Source organism: Fistularia commersonii, chromosome 8 (genome assembly GCF_037954325.1).
Source record: "Fistularia commersonii isolate RoL2024-O1a breed Wild chromosome 8, RoL_Fcom_v1.0, whole genome shotgun sequence".
Lineage (NCBI taxonomy): Eukaryota > Metazoa > Chordata > Actinopteri > Syngnathiformes > Fistulariidae > Fistularia > Fistularia commersonii.
The window spans coordinates 8,947,959-8,966,549 of NC_141291.1; the positions used below are offsets into that span (position 1 = coordinate 8,947,959).

The window sequence follows — 18,591 nt, forward strand, 5'->3', positions numbered from 1 at the left end:
CATTCTGGAGCATCAAAGCTTTCAGCACTCTAATCTGACTCCTCCTATGAGGGCAAGGGTTGTTTTTATTATTTTCTATTAAATCTTTATACCGCAACACAGCACGATGCATGCTTACGATATGAATCAGAGCAAAGCGTGCATGCTAAATGTTTGAAAGGGAGCCAAACACATCAAAATGAAGCTTGGACATTGTGTTTACCAACTGATGAATAATGCAAAACTATAGAGAAGGCAAAAATGGAGAAGTCGGGAGAAAATCACGGGGCCGTGCATCGGTCGTACCACCGGCAGCAGAGTGACACCGCCGAGATTCACACACCACCGCTTCTCAAAGTCAGTTTCCCCTCACACTGTCTCCGGAGACCCGCGCCACATACACACTCATGAAAGGTGTGAAAATCTTATTTCCCAAAAAGGATCGGTAATTCTCTGTGAGGGTGGAAGCCTCAATCAATAAATCATTGCTAAGTAGATTGTAAAGAAGAAAAAAAAAAATTCCCTCTTGGTATCAGTGCATTAGGATTCTCCTGAGGATGGATGAGGAAAGCTGGGGGTGTGAGACAATCTCAATAAAGAAGAGGCAAATCATACCGTTGGCATTCATCTGGACTCTGGCAAGCATCTGTCAGCGGCGTAAAGAAGGACCAGGTAATAAGTGAGAGTTCATTTTGCCATCAAGTCCACCAGTTTCTGGAATCGCAGAGTTTAAAAACATGCTCAGAAATAACATTTTGGAGTTCAGGCACACAAAAACACACAAGGTGCATGTGGGTGTATTTCATGATTTATCATTTTAAAGTTTGATTTTTTTCATTATTCATCCACCATCAGCAAAAACAAGTCGAGGAAAATTTGCAACGAGGATCCGCTCTGTATTCTACAACACATCCTACTTCACTTTACTTTAGGCATATTTTGCTAATAAGTAAGATAAGATAAGCTCATCTTATCTTTAGGCATATTTTGCTAATAACTCGGAACATATCTTCATTCCCCAGTGTGTTGAACTACATTTTAGTTAAGGGCGACATGGTAAAATCAATTAATAAAATTTTGCAAATTAATTAATATCTCGCAGGGAGGGTTGTGGATTCACATGATTCGGTGTATCTGCAGATAGAGGCGCCTCCACTGATTCACATGATTCGATATTCTTTATCCACACATGCGGGGCAAGGACACTATTTGATTTAGTGTGATAGAATATTTCACCTTGAGATTATCTTGATTCATGGTTTGTATTATTTTGCAGAACACCAGCATGGAACACTCACAAAAAGTGGGGATTCAACACGCATTGTAAAAAAACGAAGGCCTGTTAGTTACATTTCCAAAAACCGAGCGAAAAAGGTGACAATATTGACACACATAGTATAAATAAAACGCCAAATAAAGTAAATTTTCACCACTGAAATCATGTTACCTTTACGTTTCCAAGCATCGAACTGAAACGTTCCTTCCGCATCGAAAGGCACAAAAACTACATTACCCATGATGCCACACGGCGGCGGATAGTCATGTGATTTAGATCGAGGAAGAACGCAGCCTTCGATTAATAAACATCTCCCTAATGTTCACAGGAGGCGAATGCTGACATCGTTTGCGGTTTTGCAGTCCTGTCGTATTTATTTTCACACGCACAGCGGGATATTATCGTTTTTCTTTTCGCTTATAAATAATGGCAGACGTGGAGACACAGGTAAGACCACAATGCTAACGTTAGCGCGCTAATGTTGATGATACATTGTGCTAGCTTGTAATCTGGCCTGATAATGTAACTCCTGTCACAGAAGAGATTTTTGCGGTTAAATCCACCGACGACTGCCTCATAAATGCTTTATTGTGCTGTACTTTTTTATTCAACGTTCTAATGCCGGACGATGCCTTGTCTCCACACACAGAGTGGGAAATCAAGTGAGGAATTCACGGATGACTCTGAGGTAACAACATCAACAACAATCGAAATTCAAATGAGCTCATTTTATTACGACTGTCATAAAAGACTCCATCAAAGTGTCTGCACTGGAGTGAAGGAGCTTCTATATGGCCAGTATCAAAAAAGGAAGGAAGAAAAATAGCAACCGAATTGGTCATGAACTTGCATCAACATGTCAGTCATGAAACTACATATTGTCAGAGTCAGAGATGTGCACACTTCTGTCAACACTGATGGGTTTTGAACTCAAATAAAGCTCGCTGCTTACAGAAATATGTAGCCGGCCGCTATCAATCGTGCTTGAGTCCGGAAGGACCTTTGTCAGGTTTTGAGAGGTGTCAAACCCTTATGAATTTTAGATAGCTTACCAGATAAATCAATATCATGACTGGGCTTCAGCATGTTGCAGGACACCTGTACTGCTGAGTGTTTCAAGTTGGCTAAATAAAATACAGCTTTACACATCAGGTTGGCAGGAGATTGAATAGAGGGCCGCCAGAAAGGTTGTATGTGGACATTTTCACCCTTCTGAACGCTTAGTCGTGTCAGCTTTATTTATGTTGCACGTTTCAAACAACCAAAGTTTGGCAAGAGAGAGAAGCAGGAGTTGAACCAACTACTGTGCAGAAGCACATTTCAAGGCACATAGGATAGTTAAAAAGAGTAGCGAATATTTAGAGTGAATTGCAGTAGCAAAAAAAAACAGAATGCCCCAAATGTAGACATATCTCAGATCTTAGCTCTGAGGATTGTCTTTGACTTATAAAATAGGTAATTTAATCCTTTTGTGGAAGGTGTCATGAGGCTCAAAACCCATTCAAATGTGAATACATCTCTATTGTTATTGGTTATTAAAACCTATTACAAATCTGTGCACTTTTATCACATTAGTACAAATAAATAACACTTAAAGGTAATTCAGTTACAGAATGGTGAATAAATACAATATGATACATACCAACAAAATATGAAACAAAGACTGTTATCCAAATTTTCTCATCAAATGTACAAATGAAACTGACTGTATTTCCACAATATCCAATACAGATTTTTGTCTGAGCACTGCTTGTACTGGACTGAGGCAATGACCAATGACAGGCAAATACGAAGCAATGATTAATTGTAATCTTGTCATCCTTTTACTGGACGCACACACACACACACACACACACACACACACGCACACACACACACACACACACACACAAGAGCACACACACACATACATAGATGTACATGGGATCACTATGTGACCCTGCAAAATGTAAAAAAAATGAAAAGTAATCTGACGAGGGGATTCATGGTGCTGGAATAGTTGAACATATCTGCATTTTATTACAAAATAAATGGTATTTAAATCTGTAAGAGCTATTCGTAAAAATAACTCTGAGAAAATTACATTTGGCGGGACAGGTAACTTTAGATATGTTTAAATATAACTACCCTCTACATTATATATCCCATCAGTTAACGGTTCCCTTGTAGAACGCTGACCGTCACATTAACACAAACACTTTGGACCAGTGTTTCATGCCTCGTGGCAGCAGCTGAGTTTACAGGGAAATCATAGCCATACCATCCCATAGTTTATGCTGCCGCTGCTGTTACCCCGTCGACCGGGATGAAGGTACGGGGCTCCGTGAGCCGTCTCTTTCTGATGTCTCCAATAGGCACATACACTTAAACTGTTGTGCGCTGGTAATTGTGTGTTTGATATATGTATCCTGAGCCCAAGGACTTAGTTGTCGTACTTCAACTGGCTATTAAACAAAGAGTATAGGGGGAAAATATAACAACACAAAGGCCTGCTGAGTAGTTGACAAAACACAAGGCAACTAACAATAGTTTAGAATTGGGTAGTTTCTCTCTTGGGATGAAGTTTGCCTTTGTTGTTTGATACGCCTTTGAAACCCATGACAAATGCCCTCGCATCAGAAATCTCACAACCAGAATACACAGGAAATAGCCTAGATATGGCATTGTTGAGTGGGAAAGGATTGTTTTTGAAAATAACATTTTTCCACGCTATTGTGTGTCCCCCCCCCCCTCCTCCAACTGAGCAGCACATAATGGCAGACAATGTTTTGAGTTGATGCACCTTCTGGGTAGCCACAGACTGTGCAGCAATGGTTATAAACTGGATTACGGGTAATATTCAGGCTGTGACTGGTTGCAAATTTGGCTCGTGCTTGAGTGTGTTATCCAGTGGAGTACTCGGTTACTCTTTCATGGGGACCAAATTCATGCAATCTAAATGGAATTTCTTTGTCCTATTAGAATATGTTCCTCACGGAAGGTGACCATCGTCTCCATGATCTCCATTTTTTTGTCCGCAATTACAAAAAAGGGGAGTCATGGACACAAAAGTCAATTTGTTGAAATGTAATATAAGGTATTCTTTAAGAGAATATTGCAAACCTCATCATAATATAGTGTTAGTATGGTTTCATGGAAACGTGTATAATTGTAAACCTTTGTGCAGCTTTGAATTCAACTTCTATATTTCGGATATGATGGTACATAGTAGATACCCCTGCTCACATTCTTCTGCATTATGGATACGAGTGTTCTCATTGTTGACCGGCTCTTAATGAATTTTGATTATCCAAATTGCTCGTGTTGACTGCAACGTATCTGCTGAATTATAGACATGTGACATCAGAGTTTGCCCGTCTCGTGACTTCCTCTCAGTTTTCAACACGCCACATTTAAAGTCAGCGCATTGAGTTGACATTCCTTTTTTTTTTTTTTTTTTTTTTTTAATGTATCATCTTCTTTATCTTCCTCTTATTATCATTATCATTACTATTATTGTGTACATTGTCTGCAGAATGAAAGGACATTGTTATATTGCAATGAATGCCTTTTAAGAAAATGTGATATTGGGGGCAATCTCAGAAGACTACTTTGTCACCCAGGAGGAGGACAGCGAGGAGGAGCCCAAGCTGAAATATGAGAGGCTCTCCAATGGGGTGACAGAAATCCTCCAGAATGATGCAGCAAGCTGCATGACCGTCCACGATAAGGTAAAGGTTAAAACAGCCCGCAAGGGGCGCCGTGGCTTCTGGCCCGCCCAGGTCATGTACATATTTTACCATTTTCATGCACACACATGGGAGAAATACTCCTCAAAGTCTCCTCTGTTCAACCTGTGAAGGCAGGCCATTCTTCTCTCACCTTCCCTTGTCTTTCCTCTCGGGAAGAACCATCAGAAGGCACCCGCGCCGCTGTCATCCCCCCTCCCCCCCATTTCTTTTTTTTTTTTTCCCTTACATGTTTTTTACTTCTGTCTTGTTTTTGTTGAATTTAGCTTTTTTATTTATTTTTGTCGTGGGCCACTCTCAGTTAGATGTGTAATTGTCATGGCACCAGAAACACACACACACACAGATGCCTGAGCAAAGCAAAAGTCATTCCCACTTATGTCTCCTCACCTGATGTTGGTGATGGTGTGTGTTTTTGTTTAAAAACCACAATTGATTTTCATTTATTTATTTTGGCTTTGCCTTTTCCACCCTAAAAAAATATAATAATAAAACAAATTAATAAATAAATCATGCCTGCAGCTGAGGGGGATGGAGGTTTAGGAAAGGTCTGTCTGTCTTCCTGCCTTTTCTTTTGCAACCAGTGTGCTCACATCACCCCAAACGGACAACAAATATCCGTATGTTGCCTCATATTTCTGAGTGTGTGTGAATCCGAATTTCATTTGAACAATTCCATTCTGACAAATCCTTTTTAAAAGTTGCTCTGCCTCACAAGGTTGACCCCTTTATTTATTTATTTTTGGTTATTTTATTTGGGGGAAGATTGCAGGGGGCTCTGTCTGACATGCTCAGCTGTGCCTGTAAATATAAGCATTTCATTATAGACTGCACTGAAGCATGGTGGGCTCGCCGCACATCCACATGCTGGTGGGGAAGGGAGGGGGATTAGGAGCAGGCCATGGAGCAGGGGTGGGGTGGAAGAAGACACACTTAATCTAATGCCAAAATCCCAGTTTATATATATATATATATATATATATATATATATATATATATATATATATATATATATATGTATACACACATACATACACACACACCCCAATGAATGGACAAGCTCACACTCATACACACACACCCACATGCACTTCTGCTGAAGCACAAAACAGAGAAACCACTTGCTGCTCAGTAGAAATAATAGCCGTGTGCTGGTCAGGGAAGTGATGTGGTTGCATGAGGAGCACGGGAAGAAGTCAGATGTTCGGCGCATTTATTATGCTTAAGCATTTTAATTTGAAGAGAAAATGCCATTTCACAGTGTCTGCTTTAATAAATAGGGCTTTTCCAAACCCAGCAATTTCACAGTTTTGCCTCCAAGCTCACCCAATCCCCACTCTGCCCGTGTCGCTCCAACTCCAGGAAATATATTTTTTTTCCCCGCCATCAGCACAAGACTTTTTTTTTTCCCTCTTTTTTTTTTTTTTCCTCCATAATACTGAATCAGCCATCAGTGTATTTTAGTTAAACTTACATCACATTAATTCCCTTTTCAGTTCCTCGCCATGGGAACTCACTTCGGAAAGGTCTTCCTGCTGGACATCCAAGGAAATATGACACAGAAATTTGAAATTGTAAGTATATACTAACCCTTAAGATGATCACAGTGAAAGCAGTTTGGCCTATTTGCATGCATATGAGGCTCTTGTTGGATTCACAGCAGTTCATAATGCTGTTAATAGATAGTTCAGAGTTCAGCTCCCTGTGACATGCAGCTTTCAAACCATCCAATCTGCTCAGTGTATCAACTCTCATATGGCCCTAAAAATAGTAATGATAATAGCAGAATTGGTAATGTACTCTGCCATATAATGTTATAAATCATTATATGAAGTCAATTATTTTGACTGAAAATGCAAAAATTCATGCCACTAATGTCAGTATAAATATGAATTGAAAGGATGCTGCGTGCTGATAATGAAGGAATTTGGCCAACATGCTACTTTTCACGCACCAATTAAAAGATTCACTTTATTAGAAATGTGTGGGTTCAAACTGCGTGTCTTAAGACTTGAGAATCAGAAATAATCTTGCATACGTACGCTCGTCTCAGCACTTTAGTTTCCCCATGCGTTTTTAGTTCACGGGAAGGAAAGATCGTCAACAACAATTCAATATGCAATTCGAAACATTCTTTATTAATCAGAACTCATTCGTCCGGACCATTTTTTTCCTGACGGCACCTGCAGTCACCCTCGGAACGGCTGCATTCCTGCTGAGTGCACTGATTCAAGCAGCTCTGACATAAGGCATTTATCGCCGTTTATTATACCAACCAGAGACAGAGGTCAGTTCCGCTCGAAGGACTCGTGACATATTTTGAATTGGTTTGAATTCTCTGAAAAGTCGAACGCAGCGTTCGTCCGGATGAACTGACACCTCTGGAAATCCAGGAGTGAAGCCAAGTTGCGGCCTACGTGGCTGCATTGAACAGCCTTTGTTATGTTTTTATCTGAGGGGTTAATAATGCCACTTTTTCAGTCTTGGACCCAAGGAGCCCTTTCACTTCTTGTATGTCTTATATTTGAAGTTACCAACTGTAGAGCATCAAGGAACATGATATTGCTCAAGTATTTGGCCCTTGTCTCGTTTTTGGCTTGCCGGCATAAGGCGAGCCACAAAGATATTTTCCATCTGCTAAAAATAAAAAAGATACCCTGATATTCTGTCTCTGCAGAGTTCAGTGAAGATCAACCAGATCAGTCTGGATGAGAGTGGAGAGCATGTGGGCATCTGCTCCGAGGATGGGAAGGTGAGATCTTCCCCACTCATCACCGGTGGTTACTGATCCTTGGGCCTGCAGCAAAGAATCAGCAATCTGATTTCATCTTTCATAATTCATCCTCAGATTCATATAAGGCTCATCTTATCAGGGTTAAACGTTATGCTAATGCTGTGGAACCTGGAGGTTTTGGGTGTGAACGTCAGGACGGCGCCTCTTTCACACACCCAAAGCATTAACTCTTCATTTTATCTCCATCCTATCAACACATAAATCCATTTTTTTTTTTTATTTTTTTTTTATGACTCATGAATTTATGAAAAGCACCAATTTTGAGAGTTGCGGAAAGGAATGCACTCACATCCGATGAGCTGTCAGTCAGCCATCAGCTGTCTATGGATACCTTTGCCATGTTCCCATTTCGCTGTTATCTTGTCTTTTCCCATCATTACCACCATCCTTCATGGATTTCACAGCCCAGATATGCTCTGTGATATCTTACCCCCGCACACACTTCTTGCACTCTGATGGCAAAAACAAGATCTTGTCACCTAAAAAGTGGAGCAGACAATTAAAATGCCACAGCAATTGTTTGCCCTCAACCAATTCTGCAGGCTGTTGATCCTTTCAAGTCAAAGCTAATTCTTAATTGCTGATGCAGCTGAAAGAAAACAAGGTCGCATTGAGTATCGCGATATTGCCATTACCTGTGCTTCTTCGGAAGCATCGCTTGAAGGAAACGCGAGTGTTTCTGTTTCTCACGGCACAAAACCTGGCAGCCGAGGCTTTTGAGGAGACCAACATTTGGAATCCCGTGGTTTTTGTTTTTCCCCCATAAACCCTGCAGGGTTCGGTGAATCAAGGCGCCCGCTAATTGGTGACCCGGTGGAGGAGATGCGAGCAAGTCGGTCTTTTCTGACCACAGCTCCCCCTCCCCGCCGATGGCCTCGGACGGTTGAGGAGGCAGCAATTAACGGAGGAAATCTCACTCATTCACCTTTTCATACTACTCAGCTGCCCATCTCTCTCGTTTCAGGTTCAAGTTTTTGGTCTGTACACCAGAGAGGGCTTCCATGAAAACTTCGACTGTCCCATAAAAGTAAGTATCGCTGAAAGAGCGAACCCTCGTCAGCCAACAGCCAACCACGGCAATGTGGTTTGTGTATTAAAATAAGCATCTCAAGAGAACGGTGGCTCACGGAGTCTCCGTTGAAGAGAGCCCCTCGGACTGAAACATCTCAAAGACCGAGCAGCCGCGCTGCTGCAGGAGGGCGACTCAAACGCACTGCTTCAACCAGGTGAGATCAGGGGTCAGGCGGTGGAGCGGGTCCGGGCCCGCGAGAACCCTGATGGTGACCTCGGGTAGAAAAAAAAAAGCACTACAGCGCCTCTGTCTGCCGAGGAATATTAGAAACTTCAACGCGAGTAGAAACATACCGAATCCGAACTCACCGACAAGGTCATATCACAGTTGACATCTCTAACCTTCATGAACAAATCCAAAAAAAAGCAAACCAAAATAAGAGGTGCCACACAGCGCCTGACTCAGTCAGGAGGTCATTCACATCAACAGCCATCAGTTCAATCAATAAATCATAAAGGGATTTGAGAAAATTAATTATCATTTAAAATGCATGAGGCTCTTAAACAATGTTCCTAATCCTGTTAAGGGTTTTCTATATGATGTCTTGCTGTTCCTTCTGCTGTGTTTCCTGTTTATATACTTTTATGTGGCGGGTCAAATTGTCCATCACTGTGCTGTAATGGACAATAAAGTTTTCTGGGAAAAAACAGCCTTGACTTTATAAGATCACCACATCTGTCAAGGGTATATGAGCTGATTTTATTTACAGTGTTACCATGTTTGTTTTGGCCTCGAAAGGCAACGAGTTAAATGCATTCCTGCCTTTTTTTCCCCTCTTTCCTTTGAGCTGAACTGAGTGCCATCACTCTGTGGCACCGACGCCAGCGGTGTTTGCGACTTTCCGTCCAGCTTCACGGAAAATTATTTCGCAAGTGTCAAAGCCAACATATAGTTCTATTAGCTGAGTATGGCACGATAATGGATCAAACTTCTCCGTCCTAAACAATCATGTCTTAATGATGTCTGTTTTTTTTCTTGTTTTTTTGTTTTTTTTTTTTCCCCCAGGTGGTTGCATTACACCCCCAGTTCTCCAAATCTAACTACAAACAGTTTGTCACTGGTGGAAACAAGGTAGGTTTTGATTCGCCTGTATTATATATATATAGATATATATATTTTTTTTTTTATTATTATTTTTTTTAAGCTATGGGCTGCCACAGTAATTCATCCTGACTGTGTCACTGTGCAATAATCCCGCAAACCTCCTCCCTTCTGCGTGGCTGAAAGCGATGCGCCAGGCCTTTGTCTGCGGTGAAAGGCTCTTACTTTTCTGTCTCTTTTGCTGGAGTGCTCTCGGGAGAGCTGCCCATTTTCACAAAGTGCTGTTCACTCGACAGTGTTTGAAAGGCACGGCTTTGCGAGCGCTGCGAATAGATGTCATTATCAGATGGTCTTAGGATATCCGGGTACATGCAGGTATCTGTTTTCCGAAAGTTGTCTGAGAAGTATGTCACCGCATAAAGTCTTTGACACAATATGGTCTTACTTGAACTGCGAGTTGTACAAATGCCAGTTACTCTGCTATGAACAGCACTCACTTAGCGTCATTGCACCACTATCCATAAAAGTATACTGACATTTATGGGATGGAGGTTCGCAAAAAAACATTTTTATGAAACCCCATTGTTAGTGTTGCTTTGCCATTTTCTTTGAATCGCTACTGATTCCTCTCAGTTCCAAGTTGTGAAGGCCTCCACAAGGTGCCTGTGATGAAAATCAATAAGCCTCAACGGGAGCCACGTCATGTCAAAGGAAATTCAATTTCGTCTCCGCAGTTCTTTTGTCGTATCATCTCTTTGTAGAGCAAACTGTTTATTAACATAGCCCAACTGCTGAATTAAAGAGCTTGCACAACCTTCTCTCAGCCTTCCTATTTGCAACATTATTCGGTATTTCGGGCGCTTTTGTATTACTATAAATGGTAGGAGTTGTTACGGGGGGAATAAGGGCGACAGGCCTTTCTTCGGCAGCTCGTATTTGAGCGCTGAAACGCAGTCACATTAACCTTCATTTAGAGGCAGAAAGGAAAGTCACACGGAAGCTCTGTAAATCATGAGTTTTCCACGTTCCGCCCTCTCAGTGTCTGACATTAGCACCTGTGACTACAGTCATGTACAATCATATACGAAATCGCCCACGCGATGCATCGCGTTCCCATTAACTGCATACAAAATCACATCGGTCACGTGACATTATGTCCGTTTGCTCCGAAGCTGAACGGGGATCCTGCGTGGCCACTGAGATAGGGGTTTTCTCCTCCGTGTCGGCAGAATGTGTCTGATAAATGTGAAATAAATCCAGTGCTCCGAGCAACTTTAGTCAGAAATTCAGGAGATAAGATAAACTTTATTGATCCCCATAGAGGAATTGCCTTTGCCACAGCAGCGTAACAGTTATAATGTCAAAAAATAAAATAAATATGAATATAAATTGACAGAAGATAGTAAGACATCTACAAATAAATATCCAGCAACAACAACAACAGCAACAACATCAGGGATAATAATGGACAACAGAAAGGAACTATAAGGGTGAAAAATACACAACCGCACAGAACTAAATGACAATATAAATAGAGTTGCAATAGCAATGACAAGAATAAAATAAACAAAAATAGGCAGGATTTGTGTGGGCTGGGACCAGCAGGGATAAGAAAGACAGCAGAGTTAAGGCACGACATGTGAATGGGTGCGGTAGTGAGATTGTGGAAGCATCACAGATGCACCTCTGGCCAGTCAGAGTTGTGTTTCATCCAGACTGCTGTTGTAAAGTCTGATGGCTGTGAGCACAAAGGAGTGTCCGAAGTGTTCAGTTCTGCACCGGGATGAGATGAGCTATTGGCTAAAGGAGCTGCCCATCAGCCACAGCTTGTAGCTCCCAGTTTGTCCATTACCCTCCCCACTGCCACCAATTGAAGATGGTCCAGGTTCAGTCCCACCACCAAGCAGGCTTTCCTCACTATCTTGTTGAGCCTGTTGACCTCACCAGTCCCGGCACCGCTACACCAGCACTCTATACCGAGGAGAGCGCGCAGGCCACCATAGACTGGTAGAAGGTCTGGAGCGGCCCGCTAGATACCAAACGACCTCAGTCTCCCCATGAAGAACATCCTGCTCTGACCCTTCCTGTAGAGCGCATCAGTGTTGTGTGACCAGTCCAATTTATTGTTAATGTAGATGCAAAGGTACTTGTAGGGGTCCATTATCTCCTCCTCTTCACCCTGAATGGTGATTGGTTCCTGTCTCCTTCCAGAAGTCCAAAACCAACTCCTTGGTCTTGGAGATGTTGAGTAGGCGGTGGCTGTGGTTGCTCCACTCAACAAAACCCGTTACCTCTGTATTCCTCCTTTTGTCATTGATAGTCCTCTGTTGAGGAATAGCGGTTGATCATGTTCTTTTTTTTTTTTTTGGAAAAGTTTCATAAAGAAAACAGCGCTGTATGTTAGCCTCCATATCCATGCTGTTAAACAAGCATCTCTTTTAAGTCGACCTGCACATCCAAACCCAGGAAGAACTGGTTGGATTGTCTAACCTATGAGGATGAGGAAGATCCCTCATTATTACGCTTCATCTGGGTGTCTAATATGCCAGAGGCTCATCAAAAAAAGCAGTATTTTACCAATATAATTATTAGTGGTAGTGGTTGCTGCACTTTGCAGAATTTGAGCTGAAGCCTGGGTTTCAATCTCCAAAGAATAGTTGTTTTCTTATATCTATATTTTTTCCTCCCTATATGGGCACAGGTTAGCAAACGTTAAATGTTGCAAAGATGGCAGAGCCCGTTTATTGAGTATGTTACATAGTTCAGACACCAAAAGATGTGGCTATCGTTCCTCATTGTTGTTCATGTACTGCCCTCTGTTGGCAGCTTTGCACGCCTGCAATGCTCAACGATTTCTCTGCACTTCATCCTCCCAGCTTCTCCTTTATGAAAGAAACTGGTTGAACCGCTGGAAGATGTCCACACTGCATGAGGGCGAGGGCACCATCACCAACGTCCAGTGGAGGGCAAACCTCATTGCTTGGGCCAACAACGTGGTAAATGTGCTGTTTCAAAAATAAAACAAACAAACAAAAAAAAAAGGCGAAAAGACGAATTAGAAACGCTTAACAATCAGCAATGACGATCGATTTCCACCGTTTCTCCCAGGGAGTTAAAATCTATGACATCAGCACGAAGCAGCGAATTACCAACGTGCTGCGGGACAATGTCAGCCAGAGGCCCGACATGTACCCTTGCAGCCTGTGCTGGAAAGACAACACCACTCTCATCATCGGTTGGGGTACCTCCATTAAGGTCAGCTGTGTTTTAGATTGTGCCTCATTCATCATTCTTTTAATAAAATATACGGTATTTTATCCTTTTCTGCTTTCCCTCTTCAGATCTGTGTTGTGAAAGAGCGGAATCCCACTGAAATGAGAGATTTGCCCAGTCGCTATGTGGAAATAGGTATATAAAAGGGAAGAAAGAAATAACACGCTACCAGAGAGATGCCAGTCACAATATCTGTCAAGTTTGACAAATGAGATGGAACTCATCTCTGTGAACTATTTTCAACAGCAAGGACAGTGGAAGATAAGCTTCGGTTGTCTTAATATTTATTTGAAAGCATGTCCAACACATAAACCGATTAACCCGACATGGAAACAAGAAGATGATTTGAGGTCATTCGATTTAGTTTCTCTTTCTGTGTTCTTCCAAACAGTCTCTGCCTTCGAGACGGAGTTTTTCATCAGCGGCCTGGCGCCACTGGCGGACCAGCTTGTCACGCTGTTCTTTGTGAAGGAGGACTCCGAGCAGATGGTACTGGCGATTGTCAAATGCACACAATATGTATATGTGAGGGCTGAGTGTCGGGATATAAGTCTTGTGTTTGTGTTCGAGCAGGATGAGGAGTTTCTCGCGCGGCCTCGTCTTGACATCATCCAGCCTCTCCCTGAAAGTTGTGAGGAGATCTCTTCGGATGCTCTGACCGTGCGCAACTACCAGGCCAATGAATGCAGAGACTACCGCCTCGGTAGAAATGCCACCCGGTCGCTCTGTTTCGGCCAAACTTCGTTACACATCTGACAGTCAAATGTCAGAATGCGGCAGTCATAAATGCACTTTCATTAACAGAGCATTCAGAAGGGGAGTCGCTTTTCTATATCATCAGTCCCAAAGATATCGTCGTGGCCAAAGAGCGAGACCAGGACGACCATATCGATTGGTTGCTGGAGAAGAAGAAATACGAGGTTAAGCGTCGATGGATTTTTTTTTTTATTTCTTATTTATTTATTTTCCTCTGGGCTACAAAAGGTTAGAGTCTCGGTTTAATTTTGCTTCTGTCTCCGGTCGGCCTCTGTCAGGAAGCTCTGATGGCAGCAGAGATCAGTTTCAAAAACATCAAGAGGCACGACGTGCAGAAAATCGGCATGGCTTACATCAATCACTTAGTCGAGAAAGGAGACTATGACAGCGCCGCCAGGTAGGATGTGCATGTTTCGTACAGTTCCAGAGGTTATAGACCAGGGATGTATGTGAAGGGTATTTATAAAACTGATGTTTTCATGTTTTTCAAAATTTTCATCCGAAACATTACATGCTCTCTACAATATCAAATTGTGATCATTTTTTTTATCAATTTTAATGCCATTTTCCGGAATAATTATTTAGTAATATTTAAAGTCTCACAGCAGCACTGCATTGTGTCATATTCCTCCGGTAAAACAAACTTTTTCTTTTTTTTTTTGGACTATAATGATTTTATCCAATGCAGGAAATGTCAAAAGGTCCTTGGGAAAAACATGGATCTGTGGGAAAATGAAGTTTACAGGTTCAAGACCATTGGGCAGTTGAAGGTTAGTAATGTAGTATAAGCCTACCCTGTCCTTAAATAATTTTTGCAGCAATAGTTAAGAATTTGATTGATTCTTTATGAGATGTTTTCTTTTTGTCTTTTTTTCCCTCTTTTCTCTCAATACCACCTGATTTATCAACATTACACAACACCTCTTTAATTGCAGGCCATCAGTCAGTATTTGCCCCGGGGGGATCTGCGTCTCAAACCAGCCATCTATGAAATGATCTTGCACGAGTTTCTCAAAACTGATTACGAGGTACTTTGTCTCCGATCTTCTTGACACGGTGTGATAAATCCAGTGTTAATCCATGTGTCGATTAACATCGGGCGATTATCTGCTCTGCCGTGTTCTTCCCACAAAGGGTTTCGCCACATTGATTCGCGAATGGCCAGGAGAGCTTTATAATAACATGGCGATTGTTCAAGCTGTCACTGATCACTTGAAGAGGGACCCCTCCAATCGCATCCTGCTCACCACGCTGGCTGAACTGTGAGTGACATGGAAGTTCCCTGTGTTCTACATGAAGTTTTGTCACCCGTTCTTTTTTTCTTTTCCATTTGGTTAAATCAAAGGGAATAACTGACTAGCACTGTATTTTATGAGCGCTGAAACATTCCCGTTTTGAAAATGTCTCTATGCTATTGCAGGTACACGTATGATCAGCGGTACGACCGGGCCTTGGAGATCTACCTGAGACTGAGGCATAAAGATGTTTACCAGCTGATCCACAAACACAACCTTTTCTCCTCGATCGAAGACAAGATTGTCCTCCTGATGGACTTTGACAAAGAGGTATAAAGGGAATTTATTTGTCCCGGACGGAATTTCCTTTTATTTTACACTTTGTTTGAATTAGCAAGCAGTCTAGTGATGCTCTCTGGAAATGGTTCCTTTTAGAAAGCTGTGGACATGCTTCTTGACAATGAAGACAAGATATCTGTAAGTATCTCTTAGCCTCCTCCAGCAGTCTCTTGCTACCTACGGGGTGGAAATGTGTTCCCCGCTGATCATTTTTGTCTTCTGTCCATCAATAGACTGACCGTGTGGTGGAGGAACTTGCAGACAGACCCGAGCTTCTCTATGTGGTATGTTGAGATCTTAGCACGTTCCCGTTTCGGACGTCTCCCTTTTATCTGATCCCACGCTCTTTCCCCATCTGCAGTATCTCCACAAACTCTTCAAGCGGGACCACCACAAAGGCCAGAAGTACCACGAGAGACAGATTGGCCTGTATGCGGAGTTTGACCGGCCGAACCTCTTACCCTTCCTGAGAGACAGCACCCACTGCCCCCTTGAGAAGGTACAGCTCTGGACTTTCTTCTCCCTACCAAGGGTTTGAGCTTCCACGAATTGGCTCCTGTTTTTCCCTTTGCAGGCTCTTGAGATATGTCAGCAAAGGAACTTTGTAGAGGAGACCGTCTTCCTGCTCAGTGAGTGTTAATCATCTCACTTTGCATTTGCTGGCGTTTGTGCAAGACCAAGCTAATGAAGGATGACACCCCCAGGCAGGATGGGGAACTGCAGACGAGCCCTGCAGATGATCATGGAGGAGCTGAAGGATGTCGACAAGGCAATCGAGTTTGCCAAAGAGCAGGACGACGCAGAGCTCTGGGAAGATCTCATCTCTTACTCTATTAACAAACCACGTACGGGACCGCCTCTTGTTGAAACTGTTAAAGATGTTGTTTGTATGGTTCTGTCCTTTGCTCTCCTGTGGTTTTGTTTTATTTCGCCTCAATCTCTTCACATCAGCTTTTATCACTGGCCTCCTCAATAATATCGGAACCCACGTCGATCCCATTCTGATAATCCATCGCATAAAGGAGGGAATGGAAATCCCTAACCTGAGAGATTCACTGGTGAAAATCCTTCAGGACTACAATCTGCAGGTGACAAATCCAACATGCACAAAGAACTTTATATTGATTCTCGATCGAGATTTCAGTGGTGCGCCCGGTTTAATGTCTGACTCGCCTGACTTTCACCATTGCTTTTGTTACGTAAAGGAAGAAGGGAACTGAATTTAAACCAGAAGATCATTTACTTAGCAAACAAGTTTAAAGAGTGACTCAAATTCAGAACCTTCCTAATCCACTGAGTTATTTACAGTGCAGGGTTGTGTGTAACAGTGAAATGGAGCATTTAAAACCTCTGCAGTTTACACTTTCATAAAGTGGAATGTGCTGAATGTGCCCGACTGATATTGCATCCTACCAACCATTATACTTTTAGTCCCGCTGGTCACTGTGGAATTTGCCCATTATCACATCTATTTTTCATTTTCTATAAGATTCTGTTGAGGGAGGGATGCAAGAAGATCCTCGTGGCAGATTCGCTGTCTCTTCTGCAGAAGATGCATCGAACACAGATGCGAGGCGTCATGGTCGATGGTGAGGGCGCCCTGGATTCATTTCGGGGATTCACGCTGAGGGAGAAGTTATTTTTAATCTCATTAATAATTTCCTATTTGTTTTTTTTTTTTCTCAGAGGATAACATTTGTGAATCATGCCATGCAACAATTTTGCCCTCAGGTAGGTCACATGTGTAACTGTATGCTAGTGTTGTGTATTTTAAATTGATGATTTATCATTAATCATGGTGTATGGTGTATGGACTAGAAAAGCTGAAAGAAGAAGAAGAAGAAGATTTATCATTAATCACTACTTGGTTTCACCACTATGTTTCAGACATGGCAAAGCCCTTCAGTGTGGTCATCTTTCACTGCAGACACATGTTTCACAAGGAATGTTTGCCATCCATGGGGACAGTAAGAGCTTTCCTCAACTCCTATTTTGTCCAAATTAGTGTTCATTCCTAATATCCTACAAATGTGAATTTCCCATTTGATTTGATATTCCTGCAACTTTTACCTTTTCCGTGTCTCAGATTCCAGGTGTGCAGTTTTGTAACATCTGCAGCGCAAAAAGACGTGGACCAGGAAGTGGAATACTGGAGATGAAAAATTAAGGAAAAACACAATCCTAACTTGTAAATAGATTCTGTCCTTCACTGCAAGCTGAGCTGCAAACTACCAATAAGCACTGCCTTTCTTTTGATTAACTGTACAGAAGCAAACGTGAAATAATGAATATTATTTAAATATAGCAATTGGAACATGCTGTAGCTGTATTTAAACTCACTAATGTTATTAAAATATATTTTAATTGTTGCTAATGCATCAAAACAAATTAAACTGTTGTACTGTCTATGCTTTGTATGCCTCCTCAAAAGTGACCAACAAAAGTTTTTCCATTCAAAATTGACTTGAATACCCTAAATGTGCATAGTATTTCAAAAGCAATTTTGATTTTCAATTTTATTGAAATGCATCACGGTGGCTTTAAACATCTTAAAATTCCAGGGCCTAATGTACAGTTGTGGTTTTTATCCACTTGTGGAACAATCTGACTTTTTTTTTTTATTTTGCTGTTTCATAAACCACTTCAGAAGCATCATAGATCATCTCACAAACACAACGGAATAAATTGCCAAAGATAGAATAATTTTTGATATAGAGTGCCATTTAAATTCCCATATTTAAAGGCTTTGTGGTTCTTATTGTGCAAAATCGCTTCAAATGAGGGCCAATTGTCAGAGTCAGTCAACAGTAAGTTTGTGTGACAAAAGGTCCAGGCTATTGCATATTGAACATGCTTTTGTTTCCTCAAAATGAATATAAATAGCGCCATAAATGTCCAAATTCCCTTTTTTGTCAATTTTTTATACATATACATGTATATATATATAATGTCAATTTTTGTTAATGAACTTGCAGTAGTTTTCCTCCCCTCCCCCTCTGCAGTTTCTTTGGCATGTTCTGGTTTTGTAAACGGTGCTGTTTTGATCTTAAGTTATTTTATGTTTTAATATTTACAAACAAGTGTATCCTGTAATCGGA

The 18,591-nt window shown here is 41.6% G+C and overlaps 1 protein-coding gene across 2 annotated transcripts; it reads left to right on the top strand.

Moving 5' to 3' along the window:
• Positions 1–1,503: 1,503 nt before the first annotated feature.
• vps41 (VPS41 subunit of HOPS complex) lies at positions 1,504–17,886 on the top strand. 2 transcript variants are annotated; one of them, XM_086150994.1, is made up of 28 exons: positions 1,504–1,702; positions 1,905–1,943; positions 4,858–4,965; positions 6,480–6,557; positions 7,661–7,735; positions 8,742–8,804; positions 9,855–9,920; positions 12,767–12,886; positions 12,999–13,145; positions 13,232–13,298; positions 13,555–13,652; positions 13,737–13,866; positions 13,968–14,083; positions 14,198–14,316; positions 14,608–14,689; positions 14,855–14,947; positions 15,054–15,181; positions 15,340–15,484; positions 15,590–15,631; positions 15,727–15,777; positions 15,855–15,992; positions 16,068–16,122; positions 16,198–16,338; positions 16,445–16,581; positions 16,983–17,082; positions 17,180–17,224; positions 17,381–17,460; positions 17,580–17,886. In XM_086150994.1, exons 1-28 carry the CDS (start codon positions 1,682–1,684, stop codon positions 17,658–17,660), a joined length of 2,565 nt encoding a protein of 854 aa, XP_086007120.1. In that variant the 5' UTR covers positions 1,504–1,681; the 3' UTR covers positions 17,661–17,886. The 2 variants fall into 2 exon arrangements, with proteins under 2 accessions (XP_086007120.1, XP_086007121.1); XM_086150995.1 differs by lacking the exons at positions 1,504–1,702; positions 1,905–1,943; positions 4,858–4,965; ... (1 more) ...; positions 7,661–7,735; positions 8,742–8,804 and adding an exon at positions 9,651–9,717.
• Positions 17,887–18,591: the final 705 nt, after the last annotated feature.

Excerpts from the sequence above, each read along its gene's own strand:
- vps41 (XM_086150994.1), top strand. The coding sequence starts at position 1,682 with ATGGCAGACGTGGAGACACAG. Across the intron at positions 13,653-13,736 it reads AGGAGGACTCCGAGCAGATG|GATGAGGAGTTTCTCGCGCG; the intron begins GTACTGGCGATT and ends GTGTTCGAGCAG. Across the intron at positions 15,993-16,067 it reads CCCACTGCCCCCTTGAGAAG|GCTCTTGAGATATGTCAGCA; the intron begins GTACAGCTCTGG and ends TTCCCTTTGCAG.